At 37.4% G+C, this 25,107-nt stretch overlaps 1 protein-coding gene across 1 annotated transcript in view; it reads right to left on the bottom strand.

The window, feature by feature from the left end:
• Positions 1–466: 466 nt before the first annotated feature.
• Positions 467–25,107, bottom strand: part of LOC133640925 (dynein axonemal light chain 1-like) — a 127,515-nt gene continuing 102,874 nt past the window's right edge. The window contains exons 2-6 of the mRNA XM_062034640.1: positions 6,071–6,097; positions 5,909–5,947; positions 5,722–5,831; positions 987–1,072; positions 467–930 (exon numbers count right to left, since the gene is read on the bottom strand). Coding sequence (XP_061890624.1) covers positions 905–930; positions 987–1,072; positions 5,722–5,831; positions 5,909–5,947; positions 6,071–6,076 — 267 coding nt within the window. The 5' untranslated portion in view covers positions 6,077–6,097 and the 3' untranslated portion in view covers positions 467–904. The remainder of the gene's footprint in view (positions 931–986; positions 1,073–5,721; positions 5,832–5,908; positions 5,948–6,070; positions 6,098–25,107) is intronic.

The following is a 25,107-nucleotide window of genomic DNA, read 5'->3' as shown; positions in this document are numbered from 1 at the left end:
ATGTGGGGCGTGCTTTATAAGTTTTGTACAAGTAATAAAGATCTTATTAGAAGATCTTAAAGGGGGACTTGTTGGAAGCATATCCATATTTAAGTGTTACTTCTTTCTAAACTCCTATAGTCATATAAAGAATAGCTAGTATTCTTCCTTCTTTTGAGTCTCATAGTAAGGTGTTGGCCTTCTAGATTGGAATGTGTCAGAGTAGAGATAACTCGGAGTAGTCTAAACAAAGAGAGAGGGGGCGAGGGACAGACGGAAGATCACGGGACTTCCGGGGGGTTTGAGCTAGACCGATCTGGACCGGGCTAGGAAACGCTTGGGTGCTGGGTTGGTCTCAGGTTTGTCCTCTAAGCTTTGAGAATAAACTACAAAATACAAACTATTGCCTGGAGATTGAATATAAACATCAGCGTATTGCCATAAAAAGAATCTGGGAGAGACTAGCAATTTGAATTCCCCATTGGAGGAATGCTGGTCGACGCAACAATACATACATACATATATGGATACATACACATACATACATATGTATATGGATATATACATATACATACAAACAGTATGTATATAGATATATACACATATATATATATTAAATAGGTTTTTGATAGTTTTTTGAATCGATTAAGAATTGTTGCAAATAAGAATTAATTCAAAAATGGATTCAGTGCGACTCCCCTAATAAACTTGCTATGTTTGTCAGCTTCCACTGTTTAGTCCAACTTGCACACTGACCTAAGTCTTTAAAGGCCTGCTTGACACCAGACTTGGAACGGCACCTGCACTGTAGTCAGTCTGGACTGTATGCCCTCCAGCTGCTGTCCACACAGCCGACCAGTGTGGCACACCCCTGCTCTCCTGCTGGGTGTGTGTGTGGGTGTGGGCCTCTCAGCCACAGCCTCCGTCACCTGGCAACCCACCACACTGTCCTGCAAAAGCACATGTCAACACACTGTGGGGGTGTGCGTGTTACTACTTTACCTAGCATCCACATCCAGAACACAGTCTCCACTTCCTTCCACCTGAGGTACAATTCAAGAAGGTCACAAAGCTCCTGCACACCAACGCAACTCTAGAAACACACACAGGTTTCCCCAAATTACAACTTACGCTATCTCATATAGCTATGCTAGTTAGGGTTGCAAAATTCCGGGAATATTCAAAGTTGGAAACTTTCCATGGGAATTAAGGGAATATATGGGAATTAACGGGAAATTAATGGGAATTAACGGGAATAAACATTGAATGCAACATGCTACATCTTGCAGCATGATTATTGGCTAAAACAACCTGATTTTTTTGCAAATTCAGTAGAATTTCAACCCTGCACTGTGCATTCCTCCATCAAATGTGCAGTGCATTCTTCCATCACATGCCCAGATAATTGCCAGCATGCTACACATTACAGCAGGGCTATTGAGGCCACACTAGTATTTGACTTCATCCAGTCAGGTAAGTGTTGATGATATTACTGGGGTAAATATACAGTATTTGATTTATGGGATTTAAGTTGAATAGAGGTGTAATTGTTACTGTATGACTGTAGACTACTCCAGCAGACTAGCTGTTCCTGTACTTGTTAAATGATTTTGGGGCCAATATCTCTAGCTAGCTAGGTTTATGTACCACCACCAGTCTCATAATGAACCGAAAATATTTCTCCGTTAGCCGTGATGCTAATTTTCCTCTATGTTAAATCCCATTCATTTATGCTAACAACGTTAGCGATCCGTAATTGACCTTTTTAGTGATGTGTAAAGTTCAACTAGCAAATGTTTCCTCTGCCTTCTGTTCTGCTAGCCATTCTGTTGTCATACAAGAATGTAGGTTATAGTTTGATTTAGCATGTTCATTTATTCATCTAGCCTATTTCTATTCATTTCTCCATCAGTCAAATATTTATAAAGACAACTCCAATTGTTTAGCTGACTATTTATATCTGTGTGTGGCATTGCATTAGTGTTTAAAAAAAATAAATGAAAAAAAACAGAGGCTTGAGAAGCTTAACTAAATGCTTTCATTTTACATTTTGAATGGGACTTTTTGGGGGGGGCACCATTTGTTTTAATCAATCAACATTGATGTTTTTTTAATGTTTGATGAAATTCTGCTCACAAAAATAAATTTGTATTACAAATGTTTGCATGCATGTCTGCTTATTATGACCACAAAATGTTTATATTTATGTCTGTATATGATGGTTAGTATAAATTAACCCAAATTTCCTGTTGATTTTCATTAATTTCCCATTAATTCCCATGGACGTTGTCCAACTTTGAATAATGAAAAAATAGTCAATATTTCCAAACTTCCCAAGCTTAACTTCCCGTGGTAAATTTCCGGAAAGTTTCCGGAAGTTGACCGGAAACTTTCCACCCCTTTCCAACCCTAATGCTAGTGTGGTTAACGCTTGTTCATTCCTACTGGCCCATTCCTTAAAGGCCTACTGAAATGAATTTTTTAAATTTAAACAGGGATAGCAGATCCATTCTATGTGTCATACTTGATCATTTCGCGATATTGCCATATTTTTGCTGAAAGGATTTAGTAGAGAACAACGACGATAAAGTTCGCAACTTTTGGTCGCTGATAAAAAAAAGCCTTGCCCCTACCGGAAGTAGCGTGACGTCACAGGAGGAACAATTCCTCACAATTCCCCGTTGTTTACAATGGAGCGAGAGAGATTCGGACCGAGAAAGCGACGATTACCCCATTAATTTGAGCGAGGATGAAAGATTCGTGGATGAGGAACGTTAGAGTGAAGAACTAGAGAGGCAGTGCAGGGTGTATCTTTTTTCGCTCTGACAGTAACTTAGGTACAAGCTGGCTCATTGGATTCCACACACTCTCCTTTTTCTATTGTGGATCACGGATTTGTATTTTAAACCACCTGGGATACTATATCCTCTTGAAAATGAGAGTCGAGAACGCGAAATGGACATTCACAGTGACTTTTATCTCCACGACAATACATCGGCGAAGCTCTTTAGCTACTGAGCTAACGTGATAGCATCTGGCTCAAATGCAGATAGAAACAAAATAAATAAACCCCTGACTGGAAGGATAGACAGAAGATCAACAATACTATTAAACCATGTACATGTAACTACACGGTTAATAATTCTCAGCCTGGCAAAGCTTAACAATGCTGTTGCTAACGACGCTGAAGCTAATTTAGCAACCGGACCTCACAGAGCTATGATAAAAACATTAGCGCTACACCTACGCCAGCCAGCCCTCATCTGCTCATCAACACCCGTGCTCACCTGCGTTCCAGCGATCGACGGCGCGACGAAGGACTTCACCCGATCACAGATGTGGTTGGCGGCTAGCGCGTCTGCTATCCAAGTAAGTACTCCTTGTTGTGTTGCTACAGCCAGCCGCTAAAACACCGATCCCACCTACAACTTTCTTCTTTGCAGTCTCCATTGTTCATTAAACAAATTGCAAAAGATTCACCAACACAGATGTCCAGAATACTGTGGAATTGTTCGATGAAAACAGAGCAGTTTGTATGGTGACACATTGGGTACGAATACTTCCGTTGCCGTCGTGATGTCACGCGCATACGTCATCATACATAGACGTTTCCAACCGGAAGTTTAGCGGGAAATTTAAAATGTCACTTTATAAGTTAACCCGGCCGTATTGGCATGTGTTGCAATGTTAAGATTTCATCATTGATATATAAACTATCAGACTGCGTGGTCTGTAGTAGTGGCTTTCAGTAGGCCTTTAAAGTACCGGTAGCAGCAGAGTGGAAAAACAAGTTGCCTCTATATTGAAGATATTATCATCTATAAATGAATTACAACAATTACTTTAATGATGACCTTATATTTTTTGAGCCCGAACACAAGGAGGAAGAGCAATATGTTTTAGAAGCCGAGTGCTAAACAGATGCAGCTTTATTGTGACCCTAAAGCATCAGTAGCATTGCTAGGTGCTAAACATACAAGCTAACCATAATAAAACAAACACTGTAATATTTCCACTCTCCCTGGGATGCCGACCGACGGGGCGCTCGCATGATTCCGTTTAGATGAAGAATCAATCGCAATCCTCGCAATAACAGCGTAAGCTAGCATTAGCTCACTGCTATCAATGAGCTGCTAAAATAATCCATCTGCGTTAGGGTTTGTAAACACAATATCAATCATGTTTGGTTCATTTTCAGATCACACGACATGTAAATGGAGGAGTGTTGGGTTTACTGGGCACAATAAAGGACTCACAATCTGTTGAGTCAACTGTTAGCTATTTATTTGCGATTAGGAATGCATAGAAAATGCATAGTATTGGGACAACACTAGTCAATTGTGTATTTTACATCAATAAAATAGAAGGTTTCCTGTTAATACATTAACATCTGTAGTTTATTGTGTGAATGTATCAACACAAAACCTTCTATTTTATTGATGTAAAATACACAATGGACACTGTGTAGTAATGTTATGTAAACGTGTTTAATACGCATTTAATACATGTAGCGCTAAATTTGACCACTATATGGCAACAACGCTGCACCTTAGGTTTAATTGTGTGCAATGTTTGCTGTGTCGTTTATTGTGTGAATGTTTTGACATGAAACTTTCTATTTTATTTATGTAAAATACACAATGGACACTATTTAGTAACATTATTTAAAGGCGTTTAATATATGTAGCACTAGATTTGACCACTATATGGCACCTTAGGTTTAATTGTGTGCAATGTTTGCTGTGTCGTTTATTGTGTGAATGTTTTGACACGAAACGTTCTATTTTATTTATGTAAAATACACAATGGACACTATTTAGTAACATTATTTAAAGGCGTTTAATATATGTAGCGCTAGATTTGACCACTATATGGCAACAACGCTGCACCTTAGGTTTAATTGTGTGCAATGTTTGCTGTGGATATGCGTAAACGTCTGTAGTTTGTTGTGTGAATGTATTAACAAGAAACCTATTTTATTGATGTAAAACACACAATGGACACTATTTAGTAATGTTATGTAAAGGTGTTTAATACGTGTTTAATACATGTAGCGCTAAATTTGACCACTATACGGCAACAACGCTGCACCTTAGGTTTAATTGTGTGTGATGTTTGCTGTGTCGTTTATTGTGTGAATGTTTTGACACGAAACCTTCTATTTTATCTATGTAAAATACACAATGAACATTATTTAGTAGCGTTATGTAAAGGCGTTTAATACGTGTTTAATACATGAAGCGCTAAATTTGACCACTATATGGCAACAACGCTGCACCTTAGGTTTAATTGTGTGCAATGTTTGCTGTGGATATGCGTAAACGTCTGTAGTTTATTGTGTGAATGTATTAACACGAAACCTTCTATCTTATTGATGTAAAACACACAATGGACACTATTTAGTAACATTATGTAAAGGCGTTTAATACGTGTTTAATACATGCAGTGTTAAATTTGACCACTATATGGCAAAAACGCTGCACATTAGGTTTAATTGTGTGCAATGTTTGCTGTGTCGTTTATTGTGTGAATGTTTTGACACGAAACTTTCTATCTTATTTATGTAAAATACACAATTAAAACTTTTTAGTAACGTTATGTATTAAACGCTTTTACATAACATGACTAATTAATCACTAGAACCCTGAGTGTTGTGGAAATAGCTACAACGGACCAAGGTCCACTTTGTTTCCCTAAATTGAAAAAGGTGTGATGATAAACATCTGCTGGAAATGGACTCACTCGCGTTTGGGTATTTTGTTGAGAGTGTTGTCCAGCTTCTCGATGGGGGGGATCTGATTGTACAACTTGACCACCGTGGCCTCAGCGCACTTCTCCCCGGTCTTCTCCTCCTGGACGCAGACACACAAGTTGCATTCAGCAGATTTATAAATATGTACTATTTTATATATTATATTATTATATATACCCATTTGGCCAGTGCATCTTTTACTGTTGTTCCTTTAGCCTGCACACGGGACAAACAACATATTATTATTATTATTATTATTTGACTTACTGCAGAAATTACGTTTTTAATGGAAATAAATGTCTACATGTGCAATGGACATATTAGAAAACAAGCACTCACCGCCATGTTGATCCACTATTCCGGTTGCTATGACAACGGGAGTAAACAAAAAAAAAATCAGCACATGCGCAGTTTCTGGAAGGTTGGGGATGCATATAGGTAAAATACGTATATTTTAAAATGTATTTAACAGTATTTAAAACATGGTTATAGTACGTGAAATACAAATAATGTTCAAGTATCCAAGAAACAATACACATATTGGGTCAATATGGTGACAGGATCGATATAAGTTCTCTCCGAAACATAGAAACATATTCTTCCATTTTCGGGTTTACGACATTTTACAAAAATTTTTTTTCGTAAAATGTGCATTTTCTTACATTTTCTTACATTTACGGGTTTAGTCGGGACTCCTGATGACGTTTTGAGACATCTTCTACAACTACAGCACCAGAATTGTGTTGCTGAAGCAAGTCCGTTTTTTGGAATTTTTTTACGACATTTTGCAAAATATTTTTTTTCCGTAAAATATGCATTTTCTTCTCATTTCTTCCATTTTCGGGTTTTGTCGGGACTCCTGATGACGTTTTGAGACATCTCCTACAACTACAGCACCAGAATTGTGCTGCTGAAGCAAGTCCGTTTTTGGAATTTTTACGACAGGGTCCCCCCTTACGACATTTTAGCAAAAAATGTTTTTCTTAAAAAATGCATTTTCTTACATTTACGGGTTTAGTCGGGACTCCTGATGACGTTTTGAGACAACTCCTACAACTACAGCACCAAAATTGTGCTGCTGAAGCAAGTCCGTTTTTTGGAATTTTTTTACGACATTTTGCAAAATATTTTTTTTCCGTAAAATATGCATTTTCTTCTAATTTCTTCCATTTTCAGGTTTTGTCGGGACTCCTGATGACGTTTTGAGACATCTCCTACAACTACAGCACCAGAATTGTGCTGCTGAAGCAAGTCCGTTTTTGAAATTTTTACGACAGGGTCCCCCCTTGCGACATTTTAGCAAAAAATTTTTATCTTAAAAAATGCATTTTCTTACATTTTCTTACATTTACAAGTTTAGTCGGGACTCCTGATGACGTTTTGAGACATCTCCTACAACTACAGCACCAGAATTGTGCTGCTGAAGCAAGTCCGTTTTTGGAATTTTTACGACAGGGTCCCCCCTTACGACATTTTAGCAAAAAATGTTTATCTTAAAAAATGCATTTTCTTACATTTACAAGTTTAGTCGGGACTCCTGATGACGTTTTGAGACATCTCCTACAACTACAGCACCAGAATTGTGCTGCTGAAGCAAGTCCGTTTTTTGGAATTTTTTTACGACATTTTGCAAAATATTTTTTTTCCGTAAAATATGCATTTTCTTCTAATTTCTTCCATTTTCAGGTTTTGTCGGGACTCCTGATGACGTTTGGGACATCTCCTACAACTACAGCACCAGAATTGTGCTGCTGAAGCAAGTCCGTTTTTGAAATTTTTACGACAGGGTCCCCCCTTGCGACATTTTAGCAAAAAATTTTTATCTTAAAAAATGCATTTTCTTACATTTTCTTACATTTACAAGTTTAGTCGGGACTCCTGATGACGTTTTGAGACATCTCCTACAACTACAGCACCAGAATTGTGCTGCTGAAGCAAGTCCGTTTTTGGAATTTTTACGACAGGGTCCCCCCTTATGACATTTTAGCAAAAAATGTTTATCTTAAAAAATGCATTTTCTTACATTTACAAGTTTAGTCGGGACTCCTGATGACGTTTTGAGACATCTCCTACAACTACAGCACCAGAATTGTGCTGCTGAAGCAAGTCCGTTTTTTGGAATTTTTTTACGACATTTTGCAAAAAAAAAAATTCCGTAAAATATGCATTTTCTTCTATTTTCTTCCATTTTCGGGTTTTGTCGGGACTCCTGATGACGTTTTGAGACATCTCCTACAACTACAGCACCAGAATTGTGCTGCTGAAGCAAGTCCGTTTTTGGAATTTTTACGACAGGGTCCCCCCTTACGACATTTTAGCAAAAAATGTTTTTCTTAAAAAATGCATTTTCTTACATTTTCTTACATTTACGGGTTTAGTCGGGACTCCTGATGACGTTTTGAGACATCTTCTACAACTACAGCACGAGAATTGTGCTGCTGAAGCAAGTCTGTTTTTGGAATTTTTACGACAGGGTCCCCCCTTACGACATTTTAGCAAAAAATGTTTTTCTTAAAAAATACATTTTCTTACATTTACGGGTTTAGTCGGGACTCCTGATGACGTTTTGAGACAACTCCTACAACTACAGCACCAAAATTGTGCTGCTGAAGCAAGTCCGTTTTTTGGAATTTTTTTACGACATTTTGCAAAATATTTTTTTTCCGTAAAATATGCATTTTCTTCTAATTTCTTCCATTTTCAGGTTTTGTCGGGACTCCTGATGACGTTTTGAGACATCTCCTACAACTACAGCACCAGAATTGTGCTGCTGAAGCAAGTCCGTTTTTGAAATTTTTACGACAGGGTCCCCCCTTGCGACATTTTAGCAAAAAATTTTTATCTTAAAAAATGCATTTTCTTACATTTTCTTACATTTACAAGTTTAGTCGGGACTCCTGATGACGTTTTGAGACATCTCCTACAACTACAGCACCAGAATTGTGCTGCTGAAGCAAGTCCGTTTTTGGAATTTTTACGACAGGGTCCCCCCTTACGACATTTTAGCAAAAAATGTTTATCTTAAAAAATGCATTTTCTTACATTTACAAGTTTAGTCGGGACTCCTGATGACGTTTTGAGACATCTCCTACAACTACAGCACCAGAATTGTGCTGCTGAAGCAAGTCCGTTTTTTGGAATTTTTTTACGACATTTTGCAAAATATTTTTTTTCCGTAAAATATGCATTTTCTTCTAATTTCTTCCATTTTCAGGTTTTGTCGGGACTCCTGATGACGTTTTGAGACATCTCCTACAACTACAGCACCAGAATTGTGCTGCTGAAGCAAGTCCGTTTTTGAAATTTTTACGACAGGGTCCCCCCTTGCGACATTTTAGCAAAAAATTTTTATCTTAAAAAATGCATTTTCTTACATTTTCTTACATTTACAAGTTTAGTCGGGACTCCTGATGACGTTTTGAGACATCTCCTACAACTACAGCACCAGAATTGTGCTGCTGAAGCAAGTCCGTTTTTGGAATTTTTACGACAGGGTCCCCCCTTATGACATTTTAGCAAAAAATGTTTATCTTAAAAAATGCATTTTCTTACATTTACAAGTTTAGTCGGGACTCCTGATGACGTTTTGAGACATCTCCTACAACTACAGCACCAGAATTGTGCTGCTGAAGCAAGTCCGTTTTTTGGAATTTTTTTACGACATTTTGCAAAAAAAAAAATTCCGTAAAATATGCATTTTCTTCTATTTTCTTCCATTTTCGGGTTTTGTCGGGACTCCTGATGACGTTTTGAGACATCTCCTACAACTACAGCACCAGAATTGTGCTGCTGAAGCAAGTCCGTTTTTGGAATTTTTACGACAGGGTCCCCCCTTACGACATTTTAGCAAAAAATGTTTTTCTTAAAAAATGCATTTTCTTACATTTTCTTACATTTACGGGTTTAGTCGGGACTCCTGATGACGTTTTGAGACATCTTCTACAACTACAGCACGAGAATTGTGCTGCTGAAGCAAGTCTGTTTTTGGAATTTTTACGACAGGGTCCCCCCTTACGACATTTTAGCAAAAAATGTTTTTCTTAAAAAATACATTTTCTTACATTTACGGGTTTAGTCGGGACTCCTGATGACGTTTTGAGACATCTCCTACAACTACAGCACCAGAATTGTGCTGCTGAAGCAAGTCCGTTTTTGTAATTTTTACGACAGGGTCCCCCCTTACGACATTTTAGCAAAAAACATTTTTCTTAAAAAATGCATTTTCTTACATTTACAAGTTTAGTCGGGACTCCTGATGACGTTTTGAGACATCTCCTACAACTACAGCACCAGAATTGTGTTGCTGAAGCAAGTCAGTTTTTTGGAATTTTTTTACGACATTTTGCAAAATATTTTTTTTCCGTAAAATATGCATTTTCTTCTAATTTCTTCCATTTTCGGGTTTTGTCGGGACTCCTGATGACGTTTTGAGACATCTCCTACAACTACAGCACCAGAATTGTGCTGCTGAAGCAAGTCCGTTTTTGGAATTTTTACGACAGGGTCCCCCCTTGCGACATTTTAGCAAAAAAATTTTATCTTAAAAAATGCATTTTCTTACATTTTCTTACATTTTCTTACATTTACAAGTTTAGTCGGGACTCCTGATGACGTTTTGAGACATCTCCTACAACTACAGCACCAGAATTGTGCTGCTGAAGCAAGTCCGTTTTTTGGAATTTTTTTACGACATTTTGAAAAAAAAAAAATTCCGTAAAATATGCATTTTCTTCTATTTTCTTCCATTTTCGGGTTTAGTCGGGACTCCTGATGACGTTTTGAGACATCTCCTACAACTACAGCACCAGAATTGTGCTGCTGAAGCAAGTCCGTTTTTGGAATTTTTACGACAGGGTCCCCCCTTACGACATTTTAGCAAAAAATGTTTTTCTTAAAAAATGCATTTTCTTACATTTTCTTACATTTACGGGTTTAGTCGGGACTCCTGATGACGTTTTGAGACATCTTCTACAACTACAGCACGAGAATTGTGCTGCTGAAGCAAGTCTGTTTTTGGAATTTTTACGACAGGGTCCCCCCTTACGACATTTTAGCAAAAAATGTTTTTCTTAAAAAATACATTTTCTTACATTTACGGGTTTAGTCGGGACTCCTGATGACGTTTTGAGACATCTCCTACAACTACAGCACCAGAATTGTGTTGCTGAAGCAAGTCCGTTTTTTGGAATTTTTTTACGACATTTTGCAAAATATTTTTTTTCCCTAAAATGTGCACTTTCTTCTAATTTCTTCCATTTTCGGGTTTTGTCGGGACTCCTGATGACGTTTTGAGACATCTCCTACAACTACAGCACCAGAATTGTGCTGCTGAAGCAAGTCCGTTTTTGGAATTTTTACGACAGGGTCCCCCCTTGCGACATTTTAGCAAAAAATTTTTATCTTAAAAAATGCATTTTCTTACATTTTCTTACATTTACAAGTTTAGTCGGGACTCCTGATGACGTTTTGAGACATCTCCTACAACTACAGCACCAGAATTGTGCTGCTGAAGCAAGTCCGTTTTTTGGAATTTTTTTACGACATTTTGCAAAAAAAAAAATTCCGTAAAATATGCATTTTCTTCTATTTTCTTCCATTTTCGGGTTTTGTCGGGACTCCTGATGACGTTTTGAGACATCTCCTACAACTACAGCACCAGAATTGTGCTGCTGAAGCAAGTCCGTTTTTGGAATTTTTACGACAGGGTCCCCCCTTACGACATTTTAGCAAAAAATGTTTTTCTTAAAAAATGCATTTTCTTACATTTTCTTACATTTACGGGTTTAGTCGGGACTCCTGATGACGTTTTGAGACATCTTCTACAACTACAGCACCAGAATTGTGCTGCTGAAGCAAGTCCGTTTTTGGAATTTTTACGACAGGGTCCCCCCTTACGACATTTTAGCAAAAAATGTTTTTCTTAAAAAATGCATTTTCTTACATTTTCTTACATTTACGGGTTTAGTCGGGACTCCTGATGACGTTTTGAGACATCTCCTACAACTACAGCACCAGAATTGTGCTGCTGAAGCAAGTCCGTTTTTGGAATTTTTACGACAGGGTCCCCCCTTACGACATTTTAGCAAAAAATGTTTTCCTTAAAAAATGCATTTTCTTACATTTTCTTACATTTACGGGTTTAGTCGGGACTCCTGATGACGTTTTGAGACATCTTCTACAACTACAGCACCAGAATTGTGCTGCTGAAGCAAGTCTGTTTTTGGAATTTTTACGACAGGGTCCCCCCTTACGACATTTTAGCAAAAAACATTTTTCTTAAAAAATGCATTTTCTTACATTTACAAGTTTAGTCGGGACTCCTGATGACGTTTTGAGACATCTCCTACAACTACAGCACCAGAATTGTGTTGCTGAAGCAAGTCCGTTTTTTGGAATTTTTTTACGACATTTTGCAAAATATTTTTTTTCTGTAAAATATGCATTTTCTTCTAATTTCTTCCATTTTCGGGTTTTGTCGGGACTCCTGATGACGTTTTGAGACATCTCCTACAACTACAGCACCAGAATTGTGCTGCTGAAGCAAGTCCGTTTTTGGAATTTTTACGACAGGGTCCCCCCTTACGACATTTTAGCAAAAAAATGTTTTCTTAAAAAATGCATTTTCTTACATTTACGGGTTTAGTCGGGACTCCTGATGACGTTTTGAGACATCTCCTACAACTACAGCACCAGAATCGTGCTGCTGAAGCAAGTCCGTTTTTTGAAATTTTTTTACGACATTTTGCAAAAAAAAATTTTCCGTAAAATATACATTTTCTTCTAATTTCTTCCATTTTCGGGTTTTGTCGGGACTCCTGATGAAGTTTTGAGACATCTCCTACAACTACAGCACCAGAATTGTGCTGCTGAAGCAAGTACGTTTTTGGAATTTTTACGACAGGGTCCCCCCTTACGACATTTTAGCAAAAAATGTTTTTCTTAAAAAATGCATTTTCTTACATTTACGGGTTTAGTCGGGACTCCTGATGACGTTTTGAGACATCTTCTACAACTACAGCACCAGAATTGTGCTGCTGAAGCAAGTCCGTTTTTTGGAATTTTTTTACGACATTTTGCAAAAAATTTTTTTTTCGTAAAATATGCATTTTCTTCTAATTTCTTCCATTTTCGGGTTTTGTCGGGACTCCTGATGACGTTTTGAGACATCTTCTAAAACTACAGCACCAGAATTGTGCTGATGAAGCAAGCCCGTGTTTTAGAATTTTAACGACAGGGCCCCCCTTACGACATTTTAGCAAAAAATGTTTTTCTTAAAAAATGCATTTTCTTACATTTACGGGTTTAGTCGCGACTCCTGATGACGTTTTGAGACATCTCCTACAACTACAGCACCAGAATTGTGCTGCTGAAGCAAGTCCGTTTTTGGAATTTTTTTACAACATTTTGCAAAATATTTTTTTTTCCATAAATATGCATTTTCTTCCATTTTCGGGTTTTGTCAGGACTCCTGATGACGTTTTGAGACATCTCCTACAACTACAGCACCAGAATTGTGCTGATGAAGCAAGTCCGTTTTTTGGAATTTTTACGACAGGGTCCCCCCTTACGACATTTTAGCAAAAAATGTTTTTCTTAAAAAATGCATTTTCTTACATTTACGGGATTAGTCGCGACTCCTGATGACGTTTTGAGACATCTCCTACAACTACAGCACCAGAATTGTGCTGCTGAAGCAAGTCCGTTTTTTGAAATTTTAAGACATTTTAGCAAAAAATGTTTTTCTTAAAAGATGCATTTTCTTACATTTTCTTACATTTACGGGTTTAGTCGGGACTCCTGATGACGTTTTGAGACATCTCCTACAACTACAGCACCAGAATTGTGCTGCTGAAGCAAGTCCGTTTTTTGAAATTTTTTTACGACATTTTGCAAAAAAAATTTTTCCGTAAAATATGCATTTTCTTCTAATTTCTTCCATTTTCGGGTTTTGTCGGGACTCCTGATGAAGTTTTGAGACATCTCCTACAACTACAGCACCAGAATTGTGCTGCTGAAGCAAGTACGTTTTTGGAATTTTTACGACAGGGTCCCCCCTTACGACATTTTATCAAAAAAATGTTTTCTTAAAAAATGCATTTTCTTACATTTACGGGTTTAGTCGGGACTCCTGATGACGTTTTGAGACATCTCCTACAACTACAGCACCAGAATTGTGCTGCTGAAGCAAGTCCGTTTTTTGGAATTTTTACGACAGGGTCCCCCCTTACGACATTTTAGCAAAAAAATGTTTTCTTAAAAAATGCATTTTCTTACATTTACGGGTTTAGTCGGGACTCCTGATGACGTTTTGAGACATCTCCTACAACTACAGCACCAGAATTGTGCTGCTGAAGCAAGTCCGTTTTTGGAATTTTTACGACAGGGTCCCCCCTTACGACATTTTAGCAAAAAATGTTTTCCGTAAAATATGCATTTTCTTCTAATTTCTTCCATTTTCGGGTTTAGTCGGGACTCCTGATGACGTTTTGAGACATCTCCTACAACTACAGCACCAGAATTGTGCTGCTGAAGCAAGTCCGTTTTTTGGAATTTTTACAACATTTTAGCAAAAAATATTTCTCGTAACTTATGCATTTTCTTACATTTTTAGGTTTTTTAGAGACACCTGATGACGTTTTGAGACATCTCTTACAACTACAGCACCAGAATTGTGCTGCTGAAGCAAGTCTGTTTTTTGGAATTTTTACGACAGGGTCCCCCCTTACGACATTTTAGCAAAAAATGTTTTTCTTAAAAATTGCATTTTCTTACATTTACGGGTTTAGTCGGGACTCCTGATGACGTTTTGAGACATCTCCTACAACTACAGCACCAGAATTGTGCTGCTGAAGCAAGTCCGTTTTTTGGAATTTTTTTACAACATTTTGCAAAAAAATTTTTTTCCGTAAAATATGCATTTTCTTCTAATTTCTTCCATTTTCGGGTTTTGTCGGGACTCCTGATGACGTTTTTAGACATCTCCTACAACCACAGCACCAGAATTGTGCTGCTGAAGCAAGTCCGTTTTTGGAATTTTTACGACAGGGTCCCCCCTTACGACATTTTAGCAAAAAATGTTTTTCTTAAGAAATGCATTTTCTTACATTTACGGGTTTAGTCGGGACTCCTGATGACGTTTTGAGACATCTTCTACAACTACAGCACGAGAATTGTGCTGCTGAAGCAAGTCCGTTTTTTGGAATTTTTTTACGACATTTTGCAAAATATTTTTTTTCCGTAAAATATGCATTTTCTTCTAATTTCTTCCATTTTCGGGTTTTGTCGGGACTCCTGATGACGTTTTTAGACATCTCCTACAACTACAGCACCAGAATTGTGCTGCTGAAGCAAGTTCGTTTTTGGAATTTTTACGACAGGGTCCCCCCTTACGACATTTTAGCAAAAAATGTTTTTCTTAAAAAATGCATTTTCTTACATTTACGGGTTTAGTCGGGACTCCTGATGACGTTTTGAGACATCTCCTACAACTACAGCACCAAAATTGTGCTGCTGAAGCAAGTCCGTTTTTTGGAATTTTTTTTACGACATTTTGCAAAATATTTTTTTTCCGTAAAATATGCATTTTCTTCTAATTTCTTCCATTTTCGGGTTTAGTCGGGACTCCTGATGACGTTTTGAGACATCTTCTACAACTACAGAACCCGAATTGTGCTGCTGAAGCAAGTCAGTTTTTTGGAATTTTTACAACATTTTAGCAAAAAATATTTCTCGTAAATTATGCATTTTCTTACATTTTTAGGTTTTTTAGAGACACCTGATGACGTTTTGAGACATCTCCTACAACTACAGCACCAGAATTGTGCTGCTGAAGCAAGTCCGTTTTTTGGAATTTTTACGACAGGGTCCCCCCTTACGACATTTTAGCAAAAAATGTTTTTCGTAAAATATGCATTTTCTTACATTTTCTTACATTTACGGGTTTATTCGGGACTCCTGATGACGTTTTGAGACATCTCCTACAACTACAGCACCAGAATTGTACTGCTGAAGCAAGTCCGTTTTTGGAATTTTTACGACAGGGTCCCCCCTTACGACATTTTAGCAAAAAAAATGTTATTTAAAAAATGCATTTTCTTACATTTTCTTACATTTACGGGTTTAGTCAGGACTCCTGATGACGTTTTGAGATATCTCTTACAACTACAGCACCAGAATTGTGCTGCTGAAGCAAGTCCGTTTTTTGGAATTTTTTTACGACATTTTGCAAAATATTTTTTTCCCGTAAAATATGCATTTTCTTCTAATTTCTTCCATTTTCAGGTTTAGTCGGGACTCCTGATGACGTTTTGAGACATCTCCTACAACTACAGCACCAGAATTGTGCTGCTGAAGCAAGTCCGTTTTTTGGAATTTTTACGACAGGGTCCCCCCTTACGACATTTTAGCAAAAAAATTTTTTCTTAAAAAATGCATTTTCTTACATTTTCTTACATTTACGGGTTTATTCGGGACTCCTGATGACGTTTTGAGACATCTCCTACAACTACAGCACCAGAATTGTGCTGCTGAAGCAAGTCCGTTTTTTGGAATTTTTCCCCTTACGACATTTTAGCAAAAAATGTTTTTCGTAAAATATGCATTTTCTTACATTTTCTTACATTTACGGGTTTATTCGGGACTCCTGATGACGTTTTGAGACATCTCCTACAACTACAGCACCAGAATTGTGCTGATGAAGCAAGTCCGTTTTTGGAATTTTTACGACAGGGTCCCCCCTTACGACATTTTAGCAAAAAATGTTTTTCGTAAAATATGCATTTTCTTACATTTTCTTACATTTACGGGTTTATTCGGGACTCCTGATGACGTTTTGAGATATCTCTTACAACTACAGCACCAGAATTGTGCTGCTGAAGAAAGTCCGTTTTTTGGAATTTTTTTACGACATTTTGCAAAAAAATTTTTTCCGTAAAATATGCATTGTCTTCTAATTTCTTCCATTTTCGGGTTTAGTCGGGACTCCTGATGACGTTTTGAGACATCTCCTACAACTACAGCACCAGAATTGTGCTGATGAAGCAAGTCCGTTTTTTGGAATTTTTACGACAGGGTCCCCCCTTACGACATTTTAGCAAAAAATGTTTTCCGTAAAATATGCATTTTCTTACATTTTCTTACATTTACGGGTTTATTCGGGACTCCTGATGACGTTTTGAGACATCTCCTACAACTACAGCACCAGAATTGTGCTGATGAAGCAAGTCCGTTTTTTGGAATTTTTACGACAGGGTCCCCCCTTACGACATTTTAGCAAAAAATGTTTTTCGTAAAATATGCATTTTCTTACATTTTCTTACATTTACGGGTTTAGTCGGGACTCCTGATGACGTTTTGAGATATCTCTTACAACTACAGCACCAGAATTGTGCTGCTGAAGCAAGTCCGTTTTTTGGAATTTTTTTATGACATTTTGCAAAATATTTTTTTCCCGTAAAATATGTATTTTCTTCTAATTTCTTCCATTTTCGGGTTTAGTCGGGACTCCTGATGACGTTTTGAGACATCTCCTACAACTACAGCACCAGAATTGTGCTGATGAAGCAAGTCCGTTTTTTGGAATTTTTACGACAGGGTCCCTTACGACATTTTAGCAAAAAAAATGTTTCTTAAAAAATGCATTTTCTTACATTTTCTTACATTTACGGGTTTAGTCGGGACTCCTGATGACGTTTTGAGACATCTCCTACAACTACAGCACCAGAATTGTGCTGATGAAGCAAGTCCGTTTTTGGAATTTTTACGACAGGGTCCCCCCTTACGACATTTTAGCAAAAAAAATGTTTCTTAAAAAATGCATTTTCTTACATTTTCTTACATTTACGGGTTTAGTCGGGACTCCTGATGACGTTTTGAGATATCTCTTACAACTACAGCACCAGAATTGTGCTGCTGAAGCAAGTCCGTTTTTTGGAATTTTTTTACGACATTTTGCAAAATATTTTTTTCCCGTAAAATATGCATTTTCTTCTAATTTCTTCCATTTTCGGGTTTAGTCGGGACTCCTGATGACGTTTTGAGACATCTCCTACAACTACAGCACCAGAATTGTGCTGATGAAGCAAGTCCGTTTTTTGGAATTTTTACGACAGGGTCCCTTACGACATTTTAGCAAAAAAAAATTTTCTTAAAAAATGCATTTTCTTACATTTTCTTACATTTACGGGTTTAGTCGGGACTCCTGATGACGTTTTGAGACATCTCCTACAACTACAGCACCAGAATTGTACTGCTGAAGCAAGTCCGTTTTTGGAATTTTTACGACAGGGTCCCCCCTTACGACATTTTAGCAAAAAATGTTTTTCGTAAAATATGCATTTTCTTACATTTTCTTACATTTACGGGTTTATTCGGGACTCCTGATGACGTTTTGAGACATCTCCTACAACTACAGCACCAGAATTGTACTGCTGAAGCAAGTCCGTTTTTGGAATTTTTACGACAGGGTCCCCCCTTACGACATTTTAGCAAAAAAAATTTTTCTTAAAAAATGCATTTTCTTACATTTTCTTACATTTACGGGTTTAGTCGGGACTCCTGATGACGTTTTGAGATATCTCTTACAACTACAGCACCAGAATTGTGCTGCTGAAGCAAGTCCGTTTTTTGGAATTTTTACGACAGGGTCCCCCCTTACGACATTTTAGAAAAAAATGTTTTTCGTAAAATATGCATTTTCTTACATTTTCTTACATTTACGGGTTTATTCGGGACTCCTGATGACGTTTTGAGACATCTCCTACAACTACAGCACCAGAATTGTACTGCTGAAGCAAGTCCGTTTTTTGGAATTTTTACGACAGGGTCCCCCCTTACGACATTTTAGCAAAAAATGTTTTTCGTAAAATATGCATTTTCTTACATTTTCTTACATTTACGGGTTTATTCGGGACTCCTGATGACGTTTTGAGACATCCCCTACAACTACAGCACCAGAATTGTGCTGATGAAGCAAGTCCGTTTTTGGAATTTTTACGACAGGGTCCCCCCTTACGACATTTTAGCAAAAAAAATGTTTCTTAAAAAATGCATTTTCTTACATTTTCGGGTTTAGTCGGGACTCCTGATGACGTTTTGAGATATCTCTTACAACTACAGCACCAGAATTGTGCTGCTGAAGAAAGTCCGTTTTTTGGAATTTTTTTACGACATTTTGCAAAATATTTTTTTCCCGTAAAATATGCATTTTCTTCTAATTTCTTCCATTTTCGGGTTTAGTCGGGACTCCTGATGACGTTTTGAGACATCTCCTACAACTACAGCACCAGAATTGTGCTGATGAAGCAAGTCCGTTTTTTGGAATTTTTACGACAGGGTCCCCCCTTACGACATTTTAGCAAAAAAATTTTTTCTTAAAAAATGCATTTTCTTACATTTTCTTACATTTACGGGTTTATTCGGGACTCCTGATGACGTTTTGAGACATCTCCTACAACTACAGCACCAGAATTGTGCTGCTGAAGCAAGTCCGTTTTTTGGAATTTTTCCCCTTACGACATTTTAGCAAAAAATGTTTTTCGTAAAATATGCATTTTCTTACATTTTCTTACATTTACGGGTTTATTCGGGACTCCTGATGACGTTTTGAGACATCTCCTACAACTACAGCACCAGAATTGTGCTGATGAAGCAAGTCCGTTTTTGGAATTTTTACGACAGGGTCCCTCCTTACGACATTTTAGCAAAAAATGTTTTTCGTAAAATATGCATTTTCTTACATTTTCTTACATTTACGGGTTTATTCGGGACTCCTGATGACGTTTTGAGATATCTCTTACAACTACAGCACCAGAATTGTGCTGCTGAAGAAAGTCCGTTTTTTGGAATTTTTTTACGACATTTTGCAAAAAAATTTTTTCCGTAAAATATGCATTGTCTTCTAATTTCTTCCATTTTCGGGTTTAGTCGGGACTCCTGATGACGTTTTGAGACATCTCCTACAACTACAGCACCAGAATTGTGCTGATGAAGCAAGTCCGTTTTTTGGAATTTTTACGACAGGGTCCCCCCTTACGACATTTTAGCAAAAAATGTTTTCCGTAAAATATGCATTTTCTTACATTTTCTTACATTTACGGGTTTATTCGGGACTCCTGATGACGTTTTGAGACATCTCCTACAACTACAGCACCAGAATTGTGCTGCTGAAGCAAGTCCGTTTTTTGGAATTTTTACGACAGGGTCCCCCCTTACGACATTTTAGCAAAAAATGTTTTTCGTAAAATATGCATTTTCTTACATTTTCTTACATTTACGGGTTTAGTCGGGACTCCTGATGACGTTTTGAGATATCTCTTACAACTACAGCACCAGAATTGTGCTGCTGAAGCAAGTCCGTTTTTTGGAATTTTTTTACGACATTTTGCAAAATATTTTTTTCCCGTAAAATATGCATTTTCTTCTAAATCTTCCATTTTCGGGTTTAGTCGGGACTCCTGATGACGTTTTGAGACATCTCCTACAACTACAGCACCAGAATTGTGCTGATGAAGCAAGTCCGTTTTTTGGAATTTTTACGACAGGGTCCCTTACGACATTTTAGCAAAAAAAAATTTTCTTAAAAAATGCATTTTCTTACATTTTCTTACATTTACGGGTTTAGTCGGGACTCCTGATGACGTTTTGAGACATCTCCTACAACTACAGCACCAGAATTGTACTGCTGAAGCAAGTCCGTTTTTTGGAATTTTTACGACAGGGTCCCCCCTTACAACATTTTAGCAAAAAATGTTTTTCGTAAAATATGCATTTTCTTACATTTTCTTACATTTACGGGTTTATTCGGGACTCCTGATGACGTTTTGAGACATCTCCTACAACTACAGCACCAGAATTGTACTGCTGAAGCAAGTCCGTTTTTGGAATTTTTACGACAGGGTCCCCCCTTACGACATTTTAGCAAAAAAAAATTTTCTTAAAAAATGCATTTTCTTACATTTTCTTACATTTACGGGTTTAGTCGGGACTCCTGATGACGTTTTGAGATATCTCTTACAACTACAGCACCAGAATTGTGCTGCTGAAGCAAGTCCGTTTTTTGGAATTTTTTTACGACATTTTGCAAAATATTTTTTTCCCGTAAAATATGCATTTTCTTCTAATTTCTTCCATTTTCGGGTTTAGTCGGGACTCCTGATGACGTTTTGAGACATCTCCTACAACTACAGCACCAGAATTGTGCTGATGAAGCAAGTCCGTTTTTTGGAATTTTTACGACAGGGTACCCCTTACGACATTTTAGCAAAAAATGTTTTTCGTAAAATATGCATTTTCTTACATTTTCTTACATTTACGGGTTTATTCGGGACTCCTGATGACGTTTTGAGACATCTCCTACAACTACAGCACCAGAATTGTACTGCTGAAGCAAGTCCGTTTTTGGAATTTTTACGACAGGGTACCCCCTTACGACATTTTAGCAAAAAAATGTTTCTTAAAAAATGCATTTTCTTACATTTTCTTACATTTACGGGTTTAGTCGGGACTCCTGATGACGTTTTGAGATATCTCTTACAACTACAGCACCAGAATTGTGCTGCTGAAGCAAGTCCGTTTTTTGGAATTTTTTTACGACTGTTGCAAAAAAATTTTTTCCGTAAAATATGCATTTTCTTCTAATTTCTTCCATTTTCGGGTTTAGTCGGGACTCCTGATGACGTTTTGAGACATCTCCTACAACTACAGCACCAGAATTGTGCTGATGAAGCAAGTCCGTTTTTTGGAATTTTTACGACAGGGTCCCCCCTTACGACATTTTAGCAAAAAATGTTTTCCGTAAAATATGCATTTTCTTACATTTTCTTACATTTACGGGTTTATTCGGGACTCCTGATGACGTTTTGAGACATCTCCTACAACTACAGCACCAGAATTGTGCTGATGAAGCAAGTCCGTTTTTTGGAATTTTTACGACAGGGTCCCCCCTTACGACATTTTAGCAAAAAATGTTTTTCGTTAAATATGCATTTTCTTACATTTTCTTACATTTACGGGTTTAGTCGGGACTCCTGATGACGTTTTGAGATATCTCTTACAACTACAGCACCAGAATTGTGCTGCTGAAGCAAGTCCGTTTTTTGGAATTTTTTTATGACATTTTGCAAAATATTTTTTTCCCGTAAAATATGTATTTTCTTCTAATTTCTTCCATTTTCGGGTTTAGTCGGGACTCCTGATGACGTTTTGAGACATCTCCTACAACTACAGCACCAGAATTGTGCTGATGAAGCAAGTCCGTTTTTTGGAATTTTTACGACAGGGTCCCTTACGACATTTTAGCAAAAAAAATGTTTCTTAAAAAATGCATTTTCTTACATTTTCTTACATTTACGGGTTTAGTCGGGACTCCTGATGACGTTTTGAGACATCTCCTACAACTACAGCACCAGAATTGTGCTGATGAAGCAAGTCCGTTTTTGGAATTTTTACGACAGGGTCCCCCCTTACGACATTTTAGCAAAAAAAATGTTTCTTAAAAAATGCATTTTCTTACATTTTCTTACATTTACGGGTTTAGTCGGGACTCCTGATGACGTTTTGAGATATCTCTTACAACTACAGCACCAGAATTGTGCTGCTGAAGCAAGTCCGTTTTTTGGAATTTTTTTACGACATTTTGCAAAATATTTTTTTCCCGTAAAATATGCATTTTCTTCTAATTTCTTCCATTTTCGGGTTTAGTCGGGACTCCTGATGACGTTTTGAGACATCTCCTACAACTACAGCACCAGAATTGTGCTGATGAAGCAAGTCCGTTTTTTGGAATTTTTACGACAGGGTCCCTTACGACATTTTAGCAAAAAAAAATTTTCTTAAAAAATGCATTTTCTTACATTTTCTTACATTTACGGGTTTAGTCGGGACTCCTGATGACGTTTTGAGACATCTCCTACAACTACAGCACCAGAATTGTACTGCTGAAGCAAGTCCGTTTTTTGGAATTTTTACGACAGGGTCCCCCCTTACGACATTTTAGCAAAAAATGTTTTTCGTAAAATATGCATTTTCTTACATTTTCTTACATTTACGGGTTTATTCGGGACTCCTGATGACGTTTTGAGACATCTCCTACAACTACAGCACCAGAATTGTACTGCTGAAGCAAGTCCGTTTTTGGAATTTTTACGACAGGGTCCCCCCTTACGACATTTTAGCAAAAAAATTTTTTCTTAAAAAATGCATTTTCTTACATTTTCTTACATTTACGGGTTTAGTCGGGACTCCTGATGACGTTTTGAGATATCTCTTACAACTACAGCACCAGAATTGTGCTGCTGAAGCAAGTCCGTTTTTTGGAATTTTTACGACAGGGTCCCCCCTTACGACATTTTAGCAAAAAATGTTTTTCGTAAAATATGCATTTTCTTACATTTTCTTACATTTACGGGTTTATTCGGGACTCCTGATGACGTTTTGAGACATCTCCTACAACTACAGCACCAGAATTGTGCTGATGAAGCAAGTCCGTTTTTGGAATTTTTACGACAGGGTCCCCCCTTACGACATTTTAGAAAAAAATGTTTTTCGTAAAATATGCATTTTCTTACATTTTCTTACATTTACGGGTTTATTCGGGACTCCTGATGACGTTTTGAGACATCTCCTACAACTACAGCACCAGAATTGTACTGCTGAAGCAAGTCCGTTTTTTGGAATTTTTACGACAGGGTCCCCCCTTACGACATTTTAGCAAAAAATGTTTTTCGTAAAATATGCATTTTCTTACATTTTCTTACATTTACGGGTTTATTCGGGACTCCTGATGACGTTTTGAGACATCTCCTACAACTACAGCACCAGAATTGTGCTGATGAAGCAAGTCCGTTTTTGGAATTTTTACGACAGGGTCCCCCCTTACGACATTTTAGCAAAAAAAATGTTTCTTAAAAAATGCATTTTCTTACATTTTCGGGTTTAGTCGGGACTCCTGATGACGTTTTGAGATATCTCTTACAACTACAGCACCAGAATTGTGCTGCTGAAGAAAGTCCGTTTTTTGGAATTTTTTTACGACATTTTGCAAAATATTTTTTTCCCGTAAAATATGCATTTTCTTCTAATTTCTTCCATTTTCGGGTTTAGTCGGGACTCCTGATGACGTTTTGAGACATCTCCTACAACTACAGCACCAGAATTGTGCTGCTGAAGCAAGTCCGTTTTTTGGAATTTTTACGACAGGGTCCCCCCTTACGACATTTTAGCAAAAAAAATTTTTCTTAAAAAATGCATTTTCTTACATTTTCTTACATTTACGGGTTTAGTCGGGACTCCTGATGACGTTTTGAGACATCTCCTACAACTACAGCACCAGAATTGTACTGCTGAAGCAAGTCCGTTTTTGGAATTTTTACGACAGGGTCCCCCCTTACGACATTTTAGCAAAAAAAATGTTTCTTAAAAAATGCATTTTCTTACATTTTCTTACATTTACGGGTTTAGTCAGGACTCCTGATGACGTTTTGAGATATCTCTTACAACTACAGCACCAGAATTGTGCTGCTGAAGCAAGTCCGTTTTTTGGAATTTTTTTACGACATTTTGCAAAATATTTTTTTCCCGTAAAATATGCATTTTCTTCTAATTTCTTCCATTTTCGGGTTTAGTCGGGACTCCTGATGACGTTTTGAGACATCTCCTACAACTACAGCACCAGAATTGTACTGCTGAAGCAAGTCCGTTTTTTGGAATTTTTACGACAGGGTCCCCCCTTACGACATTTTAGCAAAAAATGTTTTTCGTAAAATATGCATTTTCTTACATTTTCTTACATTTACGGGTTTAGTCGGGACTCCTGATGACGTTTTGAGATATCTCTTACAACTACAGCACCAGAATTGTGCTGCTGAAGCAAGTCCGTTTTTTGGAATTTTTTTACGACATTTTGCAAAATATTTTTTTCCCGTAAAATATGCATTTTCTTCTAATTTCTTCCATTTTCGGGTTTAGTCGGGATTCCTGATGACGTTTTGAGACATCTCCTACAACTACAGCACCAGAATTGTGCTGATGAAGCAAGTCCGTTTTTTGGAATTTTTACGACAGGGTCCCCCCTTACGACATTTTAGCAAAAAAAATGTTTCTTAAAAAATGCATTTTCTTACATTTTCGGGTTTAGTCGGGACTCCTGATGACGTTTTGAGATATCTCTTACAACTACAGCACCAGAATTGTGCTGCTGAAGCAAGTCCGTTTTTTGGAATTTTTTTACGACATTTTGCAAAATATTTTTTTCCCGTAAAATATGCATTTTCTTCTAATTTCTTCCATTTTCGGGTTTAGTCGGGACTCCTGATGACGTTTTGAGACATCTCCTACAACTACAGCACCAGAATTGTGCTGCTGAAGCAAGTCCGTTTTTT

This window comes from Entelurus aequoreus, linkage group LG23 (assembly GCF_033978785.1).
Source record: "Entelurus aequoreus isolate RoL-2023_Sb linkage group LG23, RoL_Eaeq_v1.1, whole genome shotgun sequence".
NCBI classification, from domain to species: Eukaryota; Metazoa; Chordata; class Actinopteri; order Syngnathiformes; family Syngnathidae; genus Entelurus; species Entelurus aequoreus.
Note: the sequence above shows the minus strand (reverse complement) of the source record. Positions and strands in the feature narration are given on the sequence as shown.